The sequence below is a fragment of the Electrophorus electricus genome, chromosome 4, assembly GCF_041902795.1.
Source record: "Electrophorus electricus isolate QZ-2024a chromosome 4, ASM4190279v1, whole genome shotgun sequence".
NCBI lineage: Eukaryota > Metazoa > Chordata > Actinopteri > Gymnotiformes > Gymnotidae > Electrophorus > Electrophorus electricus.
The window spans coordinates 22,937,808-22,955,000 of record NC_137500.1 but is presented as its reverse complement, the minus strand read 5'-3'; the positions used below and the strand labels follow the sequence as shown (position 1 = coordinate 22,955,000).

The window sequence follows — 17,193 nt, the reverse complement described above, 5'->3', positions numbered from 1 at the left end:
ACAATTTGAAAGTTATAGCGGCCAGCTTGAAGGGATCAGAGGAGAGTAACCTGAACAGCTTTGGTTAGGTTATTTTTGAATATAGAATGGCAAGGTTTGGTATTTTGCAGGAGAAGGAAAAGAGACGAGGCACAACAAGATGGCAAGCAGAGAGAGACTCATTCAGGAGTTAAGGTCCCTTAGAAAGCAGTGAAGGTGAGTAGGTGAGGAGGAGAGGGTATTTATACATCTCAGAAAAGCTAGGCTGGTGGCATTGAAGAAAGCAGAGGTCTTGAGAAAAAGGAGCAAAACGAAGGAGTGTTGCTAGGGCAGCTTTCTGGAGGGATCCATTTCAGTTTGTGAAGACCTTATCTAGTAAGGAGAAATCTGGGAGGATGAAAGTGTGAAAGGACTCAGAGGAGCATTTCAGTAGCGTGTGTTCCGATAGGGACAAGGCAGCGGAGCTGGAGTTGTCAGCAGCTATTCTACCAGGGAGCGTTAGAGTGGCAAATGAATGTCAACCTACCTAAGTGGAGTGAGGTACCAGACATGTACCAGGTCCTAATGGCTTCTGTGTTTGGGGTGTAAAAACACACCTGATGTTTTTGAAGTTGTTATGGAAGATGATGGTTGTAGTGTGAGGGACGGGGATTATCCCAAAAGAGCGTGAAAGAGCAGGAATTACTCTTACACCAAAGGAGAAGGATGCTGTGGGTATTTGGGTTCTTCAAGGTACTGGATAGGATTACTAGACTGGTTAAGGCTTATTTTGAAGAGATTCAGTTTTGTTTTAATATAGGAGTGTACGTCACATGCTGGTAGGGGCTGGAAATGGGTATATTGGCAGGACAATTAGCGTTTATAGTGGTGCTGATGGAGGTGATTAATAGGGCTCCTAAGAGGGTTGTAGGAGGGGAGAGGCTGCAAGATGGTACCCAGCTCTCTCGACTAGATAAATGATAATCCTAGGTGGGCAAGGATGAAGGTTAAACTTTGTGTAGCTGTTTCTCAATTGTGAAAGGAAAACTTGTGCAGGAAAGTTTTCTGATAGAGGGAGAATTGATAAGTTCTATAGGGGAGAAACTAGTTAAGAGGTTAGACAGATGGTATAGTGCAGCATTAAATAAAAAGCCAAATAAAGAGGCATGGGGCTGAAGGAGATGGTGAATGCTATTAACAGCACTGATGCCTCGTTTTTGGTAAACTGAAACTATGGTACCTACGGTTTGTCCTGCTGCCTCGTATTAGATGGCCACGGTTTATGAGGTTGGGATTACGGAAGTAGAGAGATTGTGAAGGCTATGAGGACGTGACTAGGGGTGCTGTGGTGTTTAAGTAGCGTGGCATGGTGTGGGGGAGCATTTAGTAAGGCCACATCGGCAGAGAGAAGGTGAAGGATTACTAGTTTTTTTCATGGACAGCAAGAGAGAGCAAGCTGCACAACAGTAGCGTTGCAGGGAAAACGGGGCCAATGGCTTAGTTGGGAAAATTTAGAGAAGCGGAAAATCACCTGGAGAGAGGATGGATGTGAGACAGGTTAAATGGATCTGAATTAAATTTTTACTCACGATATCCTTCCGACTCTGCAAACCCTCCTACAGCGGGGAGGTGAAGATCCAAGTTGTGAACTGTGTGTGCGGGTCGGGGCGCTGAAAGCACATTCTGTCGGCATGTAAGGTTAGTTTGGTCTTACACGTGCAGGCATAGTCAGGTGCTTAGGTCCTTAGCAAGTATATTGGATAATAAGCGCATAGAGGTTAACTCATGGCCCATTTAGTGTCTATACTATAGAGCTAGGTGTGTGTGTGTGAGGGGCAGTGTACTGGTGAACAAGTGCAGGCTGTAAATATCGGTAAACATGTTGATGAATGAGATTGGAAATTTGTAGCGGATGTAGGTAGAAAATTATAGGTCCCACTATGTATTGATTTAACTACACTGAGGCCTGATAGGGTGGTGTAGTCTGAAAGTAAAGTCTGAAAGCTTGTGTTTTATAGAGCTAATAATTCCATTTGAGGATGCAGTTGATGAAGCTTTCAAGAGGAGGTGTTTAAGGCTTGTAAAGAGAAGCGCTAGGGAATTTGTAGCTAGGTCTCCAACAGCCTTGTTTGTGGAATTTGGTTTAGGCTCTAAGCTAAGCGTAGCTGTGAGCTACCTGCAGTAACTGAAAGAGCTGGTCAGATTGGATCTGCCATGTTGGGGAATGCTTGATGGCATGGCTGATGAAATCCATATGGAACTGGAGACACTAAGTACACATGAACGGGGACAGTGCGGCTGGCTATGGTCTTAGTCACTAGTGGAAGGCCTATAAGGACTTCTAGGTTTTGGAAGTGGTTGGCTGCATAGTGGCTGTGCAGTAAATATAAAGAGGTCAATTGTTAGAACCTTCTGTAATTATTGTGGGCTTAATTCAAGGAAACACAGTTGAAGGGAGGTGCCTACCTGATGACCCCTCTGAAGAGTGTGTGAGGTGGTGAGTTCTTAGAGGCTTATGAAGTAAGTGGGCTAGCTTCTATGCTTAATACTAATGGTTTGGGACAGGATTTTTCATGTCATCCTATATATAATTTTTTATATATATGAGCACTTTGCTTGCACAGCTGTCCAAGATCCTCTGTCCACATCCTCCGGGTTCTTCACGTGTACTTCACTGCAGCTTTGACTATCTGTGCTCTTGGGTTTTTTTTTGTTTGTTTGTTTTTTGGGGTTTTTGTTTTTTTGGAAGTAGAACTCATAACTGGCTGGTGCCACTGAGGATAGCATTGCCAACAAAGCAACCAGAATCACTCTGCTCTCTCAACCCTCTAGTTGGACTCTGTGAGAGCACTGATCCAGGATCAGTTAACATGACTGCTTTTCAACTTCTGTAATCTTTTGAGCAGAACCTTCTAGAGACCTCTCGGTAATCCCACTGGGTCATGGCTGACCCACGCTCGGCTTTGCCGTTGCTCGTCTTGTTGAGGGGCCGGTGGTGTCCTCTTAGCTTGCATGCTTCGCCAGCAGAAATGCAGAATGCTACTGATTATTGGAGCTGTTTGAATGGCGCAGTGCCGAACCCCTCGGGCTGGCACGTCTATAGATAGCTCAGGCAACATTGCTTTCCCTGTCACACAGGGACAAGTTGCTCCCTGTGGCTACTTCTGACACACACACACACACACACACACACACACACACACACACACACACACACACACACTGACTGTTGGGAAAGATGAGGCTGCAGAGAAAGAAAAGGAATGGTGGAGACAAGAGGCCTGCTGTGCAAACACACCGCAGGGTGTGTGAGCAGAGAGAAAGACCGCCTGAGGGTGTGTGTGCGCGTGTGTGTGTGTGCGTGTGTGTGCGTGCATACACAGGCATGCATGCGTGTGAGAGAGTGAGAGTAGGAAGGAGATAAATGTGTCAACATCAGAAGATGCTCGGCAGAGTCGTCTTCACGTTAATGGTGGGACGGAGGGTGGGTGTAGGTGTGTGTGTAGACTGATGGATGTCCAGAAAGTTTCATTCATGGTTTACTTTTCCTGATCACCCATTATATTTCCGGTACCAGCACAACACTCACTGGTCCTGCATCAAGCATGCATAATACATAGTTTATTAACTCACTAATGTAATACTAGTATCACAGAAATGCTAATAACCACTGAAACCAGTCACTGATAGTTTTATTGTGCGCTGAGAGCCATGTTCTAAAGGAGTGTTATGATGGGGATTTGATGAATTAAAGAACTAATACTATCCAGTTTTCCAGAGCCAGGATTCACTATTGCTGTTTGAACCTGTTGCTGCATATACTGTATAACAATATGTAGCTATATTATCACCCTATTATAAAAATGTGATATGGAGTGATGCTGCAGTGATAAACTAGTCCCAAATGGAATTATCAATCTATTTTTGTTTCCAATATTGTAATATTTATTGCAAAAACCTAAAACCTCTGAGTGTGAGTTTTCCAAAGTTGTTCTACCCTAATTTGCAGGTCTCAGTCATTTTACACACACACACACACACACACACACACACACACACACACACACACACACACACACTTACATTCCTACCTTTCTTGCCTGCAGCACAGTGCATCAATCTTTCTGCATAGCATTTGTGCTTCACACAGTGCTCCTGTCTCTCCTGTGAGCTTTGTCTGGCTGATGCAGTCAGATCACCCCACACACCCAATCACAGCCCACTCACCCCCCTTACACACCCAACCCATCTCACACCCCCTTCATGTAAGCAGCGGTGGAAATGGCACACACAGTGGGGGTTATTTATTTCAGACTCTTAAAATATTCCCTACAGACACACAAAACAATTCTCAAGCTTCTGTATTGAAGTTTTTTTTTTTATACTTTATGTTCCTAAATGTAGCTATTAAGAGGACCTGATATTGACAGCGTTCTCAAAAAGCACTTTTTGAAAATCACACACTGCATCTTATTTTTCAGCCTTTTTGTCACACACAAAATCTATTGCTTTTTTATTATCTCAGTTTTTCCCTTTCTAATGACATTTAAACCGTGTGTGTGTGTGTGTGTGTGTGTGTGTGTGTGTCTGCGTGCATTCGCAGAATGGCCATCCAGGTGGACAGGTTTGACTTTGAGAGCCTGTCTGTGCCGTCCCATGATGCCGTGCGGCAGGGCAGCGCGTATGAGCAGGAGGAAGAGCGGCAGCAGTTGCAGGGCGGCCTCATCAGCAGAACATTGGACCTGCGCTGGACTATCATATCCTCCCTCTGCACCACCTCTCTCTGCCCCAGGCTCCACACTCTGCACCATGTTCCTTCTTCCCTCCTTAAACATTACTCATGTAACATCCACCGTATGTAACATCCACCGTCTCTTGTTTCTTTCAGTGCTAACCAACTCTATTCAAGCCTGCCCGTCTCTGAAGAGCTTTCTTTAGCTCTGTTTAATTCTGTTCAGCTCCTCATCACCTCTGCGCAAGTCTCTTCATTTCTGCTCCGCTCTGTTTATCTGTGCTTAAGTCTACTCACATCCATCCTCTACTCTCAGATCCTTCACTCCCACTTAACCCAATTAAACAGTTCAGTTCAGCTCTGTTCACGTTCCTGTCTCTGTCACATGCGAGGTCTGAGAACCGGGATTAATTAATGGTGAAATCATTAACGAATGCAGGGGAAATTAAAATTCACCCATCAGTGCAGGACTGTCTTTAGTCCTTTTAGCTTTTTGTTCGTTCGTTTGTTTGTTTGTTTGTTTTTAATGTGTATTAGATGCTTTTAACATCTGCTGCTGTTGCGCACGGATAGCATGGGCGGACGTGTGAAGGTTGCGCGCGTGCATGCATGTGTCTGTGTGCAATCCTCACGTGCATCACTGTGATGGCACCTGCCATGGTGTGCAGACACACTTTCTTCCCAGGGAGTGACTTTTGACCCCTATTCTTGTCAGCTCAACGGCCTCTTTGTTCGGACCATGCTGCATTTGTGGGGTTGAGCCCTGTCTCACGCAGGCACACACGTTTTCGGTCTCTAACCTTGTCTCTGCCTCGTTCTCTTTGACAATTTCTTATGTTTCTCTTCCAGTGTCTCCCACAGAGACTCTCTCTCTCTCTCTCTCTCTCTCTCTCTCTCTCTCTCTCTCTCTCTCTCTCTCTCTGTCTCTCCTCATGGCCCCGTAAGCTGTCTCTGTCCCTCCTTGTCTTATCCCCAGGCTCATCGGTCTCCTTGTCAGAGCTGTGTCCCGCAGCTTGCAGGACCGTGTCCCGCAGCGTGTGGGATTGTAACCTGCTGCTCTTCTGTGCTAGGTCGGGCAGGAGAATAAAGTGCTTGTGACTGATTGCTCTATACGCTGATCACAGCTTACCCACTGCTCTAAGAGGGAGGAGGCGTGGTGTGGGATTTTCAGTGTTTGGATGCATAATGTGTGCTGTCAAACGAATGATAAAACTGCACTTGATCCCACAAACATACTGATTCGTGGAATCTAAGAAGAAGGAGGTTTAGTGATGGGAGCATACCCCCCCCACACACTCCCTCCAAGTACTTTTCTTTCTGAATTATTATGTTTACTGGCATGCATGCCAATACGGCCTCTGGGCTCAGTGTTTGAGCCTGTATGACAGTCTCACCTGGTGTGTGTGTCTGTGTGTGTGTGTGCCTGGCCAAAAAAAAAAAGTCACCACCTGGATTTAACTAAACAAATAAGTTAGAGCCTCCCATTGGATAATTACTGCATGGGTGATTATATTTCAGCTGGCAACAAGTTATTTAACCCTAACTGATGCAGTGAGTAGCTTCTCATTTGTTAAACAACCATGTTGAAAGACACATCCTGTGGTCGTGGAAAAGATGTTTATCTGTTTCAGAAGGGTCATATTATTGGCATGCATCAGGCAGAGAAAACATCTAAGCAGATTGCTGAAACTACTAAAATCTGGTGAAGAACAGTCCAACACATTATTAAAAAGTGGAAGGACAGGGGGCAAGCATCATCTTCGAATAAGGAATGTGGTCAGAAAAAAATCTTGAATGATCGTGATCAGCGATCACTTAAACGTGTGGTGAAATTAAATCGTAGAAAAACAACAGTAAAACACAGGGATATGTTTAATAGTGAAAGTAAGAGCATTTCCACACGCACAATTTGAAGAGAACTCAAGGGATTGGGACTAAACAACTGTGTAGCCTTAAGAAAACCACTTGTCAGTGAGGCTAACCGGCAAAAACAGCTACAGTTTGCTAGGGAGCATAAAGATTGGACTCTGGAGCAATGGAAGAAAGTCATGTGGTCTAATGAGTCCAGATTTACCCTGTTCCAGAGTGATGGGCGCATCAGGGTAAGAAGAGAGGCGGCTGAAGTGATGCACCCATCATGCCTAGTGCCCACCGTACAAGCCTGTGGGGGCAGTGCTATGATCTGGGGTTGCTGCAGTTGGTCAGGTCTAGGTTCAGCAACGTTATGTGCCCAGAGTGAGGTCAGCTGACTACCTGAATATACTGAATGACCAGGTTATTCCATCAATGGATTTTTTCTTCCCTGATGGCACAGGCATATTCCAAGATGACAATGCCAGGATTCATCAGGCTCAAATTGAGAAAGAGTGGTTCAGGGAGCATGAGACATCATTTTCACACATGGATTGGCCACTACAAAGTCCAGACCTGAACCGCATTGAGAATCTTTGGGATGTGCTGGAGAAGACTTTGCGCAGTGGTCCAAATCTCCCACCATCAGTACAAGATCTTGGGGGAAAATTAATGCAACTCTGGACAGAAATAAATGTTGTGACATTGCAGAAGCTTGTTGAGTTGATGCCACAGCGAATGCGTGCCGTAATCAAAGCTAAAGGCGGTCCAATGAAATATTAGTGTGAGGGACCTTTTTTTTTTTTTTTTGGCCAGGTTGTGTGTGTGTGTGTGTGTGTGTGTGTGTGTGTGTGTGTGTGTGTGTGTGTGTGTGTGTGTGTATATGTATGTATGTATGTATGTATGTATGTATGTATGTGTGTATGTGTATATATATATATATATATATATTTTTTTTTTTTTTTTTTTTTTTTTTTTTACATTTTTATTTATTTATTTATTCTGAGTGTTTGAATGTGCTTTTGTGCCAGGGTGGTCTTGCTGTGCAGTGGACAGCTCTGCAGGGTTGGGGGTCCGGGATTGTTGTCTCTGATAGAGTAGCAGTAGTGTGATGTGTTGCCATAGGTGAGCGTTATCAGTGTTTCCTCAAACACAGCTCCCTTCCTACATTTCCTCTGGGGGACTCTACACTAAACAGACGTTCAGGAAATAAGAATGAAGACCTGCCAGTTCCCTGCCAGCATGGGTTTTTTAGTCACATCTGTATTTGCCCTGATTTCCCCGGGGAACGGAGAGCAGAGCGTTTGACTGGCTGTGTGAAGCGTACAGTATGAAAGGGGCGCACACATCTCGCATCTCTGTGGCAGACAAAAAAAAAAGGCAGCCTTGCTTTTACAATCCGTCTCGCCCGGCCGGTCTCCATCGCAGCGTTCTTGTCTGTAGCGCTGCATGAGGTCTCGTCTTGAACCCTGGTGCGGTGAAGGCTTTTCGGTGGGAGCTGCTGATGGAGTAGGGCCCAAGGGTTTGTCCTCCCACTCTCTCAGAGGAACATGCACCCCACCACTAAGCACTACCACCCGTGAACACAGCTACAGCATGTTACATGGCTGAAATGCACTGGAAAGGTGACGACCAGCGGTTGGAACTGCATCCTGTGTGCTGTTCTGAGTCTTCTGGTGTTTGCTGGAGAAAGGCTGAACTTTGATCCCTACAAAACCCAATCAGCCAGCAGAGAAACTTCGTCTTCATATTTATATTCTTGCCCACCCATCTGTGGAATGGTCTGTGCTGGGGGTTAAGGAATTGTGTTGTTTTTGTGTGAACTGCTTGACAGGGAGTGGACAGAGAGGCACGTAACAGCAAAAAAACCCAAAAACAGTTAAAGGAAGCTGAAGGCCTTTCTCTGCACACATCCCAGCACAGAGGTGAGAGAAAGAGGGAGCGAGAGAACTGTGACTCCACCCCATGGGAGAGTGTGTCCAAGTGCCCCCCCCCCCTCCCCCCCACACACAAGAGCAAAAGCAGGTTGTGTGATCAGCTGTGCAGCAGCTGATGTGCATGAGAGGGATGGCTAGAGGTCAGGGCATGATATGCGCTCAAGCCTGGGGGTGCGTGGGTGCACGCGTGGGTAGGTGTTTGTGTGCGCCTGCCTGTATGTGCATCTGTTTAGGGATTAAAGCTTTTAGTGTATACTCAGGTCTCAATTGCACATACACTGTCTTTATTCCAGACCATGAAACTCTTCTACTGTCATTCCATGTTGAACTGGTCTCGTTCTGCAATTGGCTGCTGGCCTCTCAATTCAGTGACCATCGGGGGGGTGGGGGGGGATTTCAGACCTGGGCCCACTTTCATTAGTCATAAATGATGAGTCATTTCATTTGTCAACTGTACTGACATTTATGGGGTGATTTTCATGGTCCAGGTGCCACACCGAACACTGGCAGTAGCCACAGAATAACAAATGATAGAAAACCGTGTAATGAAAAAACAATTTTCTCCCCAAAAAGGTCTCAGCGCCCGAGTCAGAGGATGTCCAAGTCTTGAGAGCGTTTCACTGTGCACACGTGGCGGCACGTCTGCTGGCTTGTGCACCCAGCGCGAGCAGTGAGAGGATGTTAAACGATCCTGCGGCCACTGCTCCGTGCAGGGAGAGAGCTCGAGCTTGACGCGTGGAGATGGACGCTCGCTCTGCTCCTGCCACTATGCTCCCGGTCGGTACGGTCGGTCGGAGAGAGAGAGAGCGGGAGAGACTGCGACGGCGAATGTGTGGGTTTTGTTTCTTTTTCGCTCAGCTCCGCGTGGTATAGCTGAAGAAGTGCTTGTTGCGAGTTAATTTATGTTTAATTTCACACTTACCAGCTAGTGACTGTTGTTTACAGAAAGGGAGTTAAACGTGTGCTGGGATGCGAAGAGCCTGTTCCTGCAGAGTTCAGGTTCTGCTTCCGGTTCTGGTGGGTTAAGACCGGCCAGCTAATATGCTAGGCCCGCACAGCTGAGCAGGCACGTAATGAGAACTGTAATTACGCGCGCTTAGCCTGGATCATGTGCGTCTGTAGGCAGTACTGGTTTATCTTTTTAACACAGTCAGTGTTGCTAATGCAATACACCCTGTAGGGCTGAAGGAAGTTTGCGTAGGCCATTTGAATTGAAATGGATTTCTATGCGTTTTCTGTTCCTACCCGGTGGTTGCATGGGATCTGATCTTCAGCTAAGATATAAGTAGAGACGATGTTATTCAACAGACTCGACAAGTATGATTTTACAGTGTGAGATCACATGATAATTGAGGAGCTGTCAATGCAGATCTTCAGAAATGCAGGAGGGAGAGGTTCTGATGGGTGTGTCGAGCTGGGTGCAGATGAGTTCTGTTGAATTAATTGAACCAGCTGGAATTCAGTAGAACTGTTTTGAGTCAGTTTGTGGTTGATTTGGTCATCTTGACTTTTGGATTGGACTGGATTGAATGGAATGGACTTCAGATGCACTGAAGGATTAGGTATCCTGTTCATGCTGGTCTTTTAAGCCCGTCATCCCAGTTCCTACACCTGCTTTATACTAAGGCAGAGCTCTAGCGTCAGGAGACGGTGATCTCTGACACCAGGTCAGTCTGTCATCATGCTGGATGGCATCTGAGATGAAGATATCCAGATGAGGAGATCCTGATGAGGGCTCACACCTGAGTGGCCTCTGTGCTTGGTTACTTTGGGTAGGATCTGCACAGATTAACATGTTTACAACAGACGGCCTAGGATTGTGCGCGCGCGCGCGTGTGTGTGTGTGTGTGTGTGTGTGTGTGTGTGTGTGTGTGTGTGTGTGTACGTGCTTTCCTCTATGAATACTGGTTTCCACTCTTTCTTGTCCTCTCACTCGCATGCTCAGTCCCCCCACTGGATGATTTTCCCACATCCATCTGCTAAACTGGATTTTAATCAGGTCAGTTGCTTTGCACTAGAGTCTTGAACACTGTGTTTTCTGAAGTGCTGTGACCCTTAACCCCGTATGCACCCCTCTCTGAGGCGTCAGGGTGAGGCCAGCGTAGAGGGTGTGCTCACTCAGCTGGTCCTGGAACACCTGCAGCTTGCACCTCTACAGTGGGGTGAGTGAAATACACTGCACTACATACTACACTACTACATACTACCCTACCGTACTACACTACTACCTACTACGCTACCGTACTACACTACTACCTACTACCCTACCATACTACACTACTACATACTACCCTACCGTACTACACTACTACCTACTACCCTACCATATACTACCCTATAATACACTACTACCTACTACCCTACCGTACTACACTACTACATACTACCCTACCATATACTACCCTATAATACACTACTACCTACTACCCTACCGTACTACACTACTACATACTACCCTACCATATACTACCCTATAATACACTACTACCTACTACCCTATCATACTACACTACTACATACTACCCTACCATACTACACTACTACCTACTACCCTACCATATACTACCCTATAATACACTACTACCTACTACCCTATCATACTACACTACTACATACTACCCTACCATACTACACTACTACCTACTACCCTACCATATACTACCCTATAATACACTACTACCTACTACCCTACCGTACTACACTACTACATACTACCCTACCATACTGCACTACTACCTACTACCCTACCATATACTACCCTATAATACACTACTACCTACTACCCTACCATACTACACTATCTTTACAGTGGGATGAGTGAACTACACTGCACTACATACTACCCTATCATACTACACTACATATTACCCTACTACATACTACACTACATATTACCCTACTACATACTACACTACATATTACCCTACTACATACTACCCTACTACACATTACCCTACCGTACTACACTACTACCTATTACCCTACCATACTACCCTACTACATACTACACTATCTTTACAGTGGTATGAGTGAACTACATACTACCCTATCATACTACACTACTACATATTAAACTACCATACTACACTACCTTTACAGTGGGATTAGTGCCCTCAGCCAAATGACACTGCAGAATATTACAGCGTATTGCACTACTACATACATCACTTTTACATACTACACTACACTGCTGTAGTACTGCATGCTACACTAGCATACTATGGTACTATCATACTACTTTGACATACTGGAATAATACACTACTATACACTGATTTACTACGGACTCCACTACTACATACCTCTGTTCACAGTTCTACATTATACACTAATTTATGGCTATAAGTATACTATAAATTATAAAGCGTTAACTTTATAGTATGTAAAAAGTTAAAACTACAATACTTATCTGTAAATTATACTGCTGTAAAACATTTTAGAATATGTTTACAAACCATGCTACTCAATTATAAACTACTCTTTGCTACACATGACATGACTCCACAGTAATCTACTTTGCACCTATCCTGCCGTGTTCTGGCTGGTCAGGAACGTTCTCCGAATTTCACCTCTATAAACTGCACGGCCGTGCTGTGCTACTCACCCCCACGAAGGGTTGTATGCAGCCACTTCCGGATGAACTAATGAACGGCCTGCTCTGTCAAGGGAACAGTTCCAGTAGTGCTGGCTGTGGAAAGGACTCGCAGTGTGGCTTGTTTAACTGCATTGCGAGCCGAGTGGTGTATTCCCGGAATGACGGAGCCGGCTGTTACTGTAATGATCCTAAAGGGGCAATGCTGGCCTTTTGCTGGAGAAAATGGCAAACCAATGCGGTGCTATGTTCTCAGGTGAGTGGGAAGACAGCCTGTGTGCTGCTAACATTCCTGGCCTGTGTGTTTCCAGCGGTGGCGTGACGTCATAAGAGTGTGTGTTGTCTGGATCTCTGAAGGTTGCATTTAATGAAATCAAAGTGACAATTCAGCAAACCTTCTGCTCTCTCTCGCGCTCTCTCTCTCTCTCTCACACACACACTCATGCTCTCTTCTTCTCACCTGCACCCTCATCCTCACTCCTCCCTCTCTGTCTCTTTTTCTCTCTAGCTTTCATTCTTTGATCTAAGGATCAAAGCCCAAACACATTTCTAAATTTACCCATAACCACCCTCCCACCTGCACACTGTGTTCTGGCCAGTAGCAGCATCATCTTGCTGCAATCGTGACCTTTTACCCTGCCATGCAGTATTTTGGGTGGTCAGGAATTTCTCTGGATCCTGACGTATCCAGAGACAGGACAACAGGATTCCTGCAGGATCATTCCAACCTCAGGCTCGTTCAAACCTCATGTTTATCATCTGATGTACAGCTGCACCTTTGTTGCCAGGGTTGTGGTCTGTTTTTCTCTTACTTCATAGTTCATAGTTGCATCATAGAGACGTGGTGCCCATAGTTATTGCTCATGGGTATTCACTCTCTTCTGACAGTTAGATCTTACACTCATATGCTTAGCCATGTCTTACGTACACACACAAACACACACACACAAAACCTTTAGGTTCTGTTTCATAGCCAGGCTTTTTGCTGTGTTGAAGTTGTTCTGCCCTGCGCGTTCAGACCAGTTTCCTACGGGGGGGGTTTCAGAGAGACCTGGGCGCACACTGATGACACCATACATATGATTTTTATGATTTACAGACAGCAGGACTGGCTCATGAATGAGGCAAAGTGGGGAACAACTTTAATGTAAAATACGGCTTGTTGTGAGCCCAGTAACAGTCTTAAAAATCTGACTTCCTTTTAAATTTACCTTAATCATTAGATTAAAGTCTCAAATTTGCAGCATAATGGAAGTATCTTCTGTCTGTCTATCTCTCACTTATTCTCTCCAAATATGGTTTTCTTCAAAGAAGTAAATGATTTTATCAGCAGTTCTTCACAGCTGGGGAAGGGAGGGGTGTTAAAGGGATACTTCACATAAGCATGCTGATGTGGCCAACAGTAAATGAAAGTTAAATATTTCCATTATGCTAATTGGCTTTCATTCATAAATAGCGATTTTCATAACATTGGATGAACATTTCTGATTGGACATATAAGTCCAGTAGCCAGGAGGAGAGTACAGGAGAGGTTCATTTAATGACCGCTTGCTGCTAGCCTTTAATGATTTCATTGCTGTACTCTAGAGAATGCAAATTTGCCACTTCCTGAAGGGAGGAAGCATTTCTGCTTTTTTTTTTTCCCTGAATAGTTGCATTAACACATTGTTAGAATTAGATTAACTAAGCATGAGGTGCTTTAGAGCTTTTAGCCAGCCTGTTTGTACACAGCTATGAGAAATGATTCCTCTTTCCTATGTCTTGCCAGTTCTGGGAAATGAGCTTTACATACTTGTGCTGAGAGAGAGCGAGAATAAGTGTAGTAGTGAAAAAGTTAGAGGGGAAGAGAGAGAAAAACGAATGAGATAATGGGAGTGTGTGTTTGTCAGCATGAGTGTGTGTTTTTGTCTGTGTGTGGGTGTAGGTGTGTGCGTCAGGATCAGAAATGCTTCACTGTCCACTTAATTTACATAAAGTGGATTTTTCTTTGGCACTAGCATATAAAACACACCACACAATTAGACCGTGGAAGAATATATGTAAAATTAGTCAGTGTGACTAATAAGATTGAATTAAACCCTACTATAAATCTGGAGCAGCACCGACATAGATTTACTCTTTCTATGTGCAAAGCCTACAATATACCACATGCCAAACAATACAGCTTATACTCCACAGTCAGTAAGTACAAGATGGTAAATAATCCCACAGCAGTTGGTTTGAACACTGACTTATGGAGAATAGACACAGCTAATGGAACGTATTCTATATCTGTGTTTTCTAGCCGTGGGAACTTTCGGTCTTCGACCTTCTGATAGGATCTGATAAAGGATGAATAGGGTCATACAATATGAAAAGTCAAAAGCGCTCTAAATGGATACACCATGGTCTAGGTATTCTTACTGGTGTTAAGGTTGATTACCTTCCCGAGAAGAGCCAGGTGTCTGCCTCATGTTTTGTAGATGTAGTCCATATTATCCTGAAAGGTGAGCTTATTATTCATTACTGTTCCCAAATATTTGCAGCATGGGACCTGCTCCTTTGTGTAGATTGCCATGTATGACCTTTGGTCTTCTATACACTGCCCCTTAGTTTTGGTGACATTGAGATCCAGAGAGCAGCCATCAAACCACAAGACAAAACCGTTGAATGTACAGATACTGGGGATGACTGTTTGCATCTTGCTGCCAAGAAATGGGAGCTGCATCACCTGTATACTTGATAAGGGAGAGATCGCTGCTGTTGCAACGCTCCTCATCTGTGCAGATGGAGAACGGCAAAGGACACAAGACAAAGCCCTGAGGTACCCCAGTACTCAGAACAAGGCAGTCAGACAGGACATTTTTAATATAGCCCTGAGGCACCCCAGTATTCAGAACAAGGCAGTCAGACAGGACATTTTAATATTGCTTGGGCTGTTCTCTCAGGAATTGCCTGATCCACACCAGGATACCACTGACATTCAGATTGCACAAGCACTTTAACAGGCTGTACTTTATGAAAGGCTGCAGAAAAATCCATGAAAGGAATCCTGATGTGAACATTTGATTTGTTTGTGTAAGTGGTGGTGATTTTTAAAAAAAAAATGTTCCTGTTAAAACAGTGACATTGTAACCACCACAATTAGCTCTGAAAGAAAACTACATGGGCTCCATAAGATCATTTATTTGAGATTAGAGTCCTTTCTGGAGTGGGTGCTCTATGTTTATGCTGAGCAGGACAAAAGGACTAAAATCATTTTAATGCTTCAGCTGAGCTTTTCCAAACCCAAGGATGCTTGTGGCCATTTTCTAGGCCCGTGGAGCAGAACTTGCACTGAGGAAAGTTTGGAGTAGCTGAGTAAAAACGGAAAAGACTGAAAGCTTTCTGTTAAAGCTTTCGCCATTAAGCCATATGGACCAGTGGCTTTATAAAGATGAGTCACCTCCTTCTCCAGCAAAATCACGGACTGTGGAACCACGCTAAGACAAACAGCCTCGCATTCATTGCTAAAATCATAACATGGATTTAACTTGTTTTAGAAGTTGTGGCATTCAGGACAGTGTAGAGCTGGCTTCTGTTTCTTTCCTATAATTTTATTCAGTCCTTTCTAGGCCTCTTACATTTCCATTTCAGTCCCTCCTCTACCTTATCCTAACCACTCATCTGTTCTTTTCTTTAATCATGTGCCCAATCTATGTAGGTCCCACATTACTGAAGATTGCTCAGCCAAAACGCATCTTTCTTCAATTTCAGGTGATCCTTCAGTTGTTTGTTAGCTCTTGGTTTATTGTTTGCATAGAGTATGATGTGTTTTGTTTTAATTACTGATCCCGCACAGATATAATAGGTAAAATATAATTGAATAGTTCATAATTGTTGTTGCAGTCTTGGTCATTTAAAAATTGGTCATTTCAAAAGATGTCCTCAGCTCTTCCACTGTGTCCCTTGTTCATAATTGAATGGGTTTTGTTTTGTTTTGTTTTAACAGGATTTTTTCTCTTTGCTTTTTGATGGTATCTTGGCAGGAGATGGAAAACATTATGAGCTGACTGTCCTAAAGGTTGACACTTTCTGGCCACATATGCTGCTTTCACTGCATGTGTCTGGATATGTCCCATGTTGATGTAGGGACTGGTCAGTTAAAGAATAATTTCACTTATTGCTTTGCTATAGTGTTCTCTAACAGGGATTTGGGTGTAAGGCTGCAAGGTAACCTTGTTTTCAGATTAATTCTGCTTCACTCTGTGTCTGTACCAATCCTGTAAACACAAATGCCTTTCTTACCCCAGTGGTTTTTCGTTACTTTTTCTGGTCATTGTTCTTGACAGCTCACCCATCCTGCACTGTGGTTGACACAGAGAGAGGCCTGACTGGGAGCAGTGTCCTCTGCTTTCATCTTTCTTAATTGCACTCGTGTGCCATTACGGCATGTTCTGGACTCTTTAGGAACATTATCTACCTTGCCTTTTCCAATTAGGGTCCTTGGAATCCTGCCTTGTCCAATTATGGCACTTGGAATCCTGCCGTTACTGTGATGTCACAATGGCTGTAGCTTGCACACACCCCTAGGCAATCCCATTGTTCTTCTCTGGACAGTGTGTGTTGACAGTCCTGGACAGCAGTGCAGTGTAGCATGGCCTGGTGTAACTCTTTGTTTAGCTCCAGGTCAGTGAAGCCATGAGCTCTCTGAGGTGTCAAATCAGCATCCAAGTTGTGGAAGGACATGTTCTCTTCTACCTAATGAGCTCTCCAGGCATGAGACTGCATTTCTTTAAACATTCAGTGGGTTGGTAACTAAGGTAGGTCATCCTATACTGAGCAAAAGATGTGTGCTGTTTGCTGCTTGCTGCTGCAGGTTGGCTTCTGGTGGACATCTTGAAGTGGCGTGTGCCTGTGAGTGGTGGTGCTGGGTTTGGATGGGCATTTTCTGCAGTCAAATATACTCAGCAAAATTGTGTGTAGTGGCCCCGTAATGAAGAATAACACTAACAAAAATTAATAGGAAATAATATCAGTAAATACAGGGAGGGTAAGATGGTCATGTCTCTCTCTCCCCTTCTCTCTCTCTCTCTCTCTCTCTCTCTCTCTCTCTCTCTCTCTCTCGCTCTCTCTTTTTCTCATTGCTATTAGTTACTATTTACA

General features: G+C 44.4%; 1 protein-coding gene across 6 annotated transcripts in view; it reads left to right on the top strand.

The window, feature by feature from the left end:
* trappc9 (trafficking protein particle complex subunit 9) overlaps window positions 1-17,193 on the top strand; it is a 202,612-nt gene that overhangs the window by 133,239 nt on the left and 52,180 nt on the right. For 4 of the 6 annotated variants that reach the window (XM_035521889.2, XM_081712791.1, XM_035521888.2 and 1 more), the window contains 2 exons: window positions 4,562-4,715; window positions 10,550-10,640. In XM_035521889.2, the coding sequence (XP_035377782.1) occupies window positions 4,562-4,715; window positions 10,550-10,640 (245 nt within the window). Of the gene's footprint in view, window positions 1-4,561; window positions 4,716-10,549; window positions 10,641-14,661; window positions 14,873-15,363; window positions 15,768-17,193 lie in introns of those variants that run through there. The other 2 variants (XM_081712793.1, XM_081712792.1) reach the window with 2 other exon arrangements.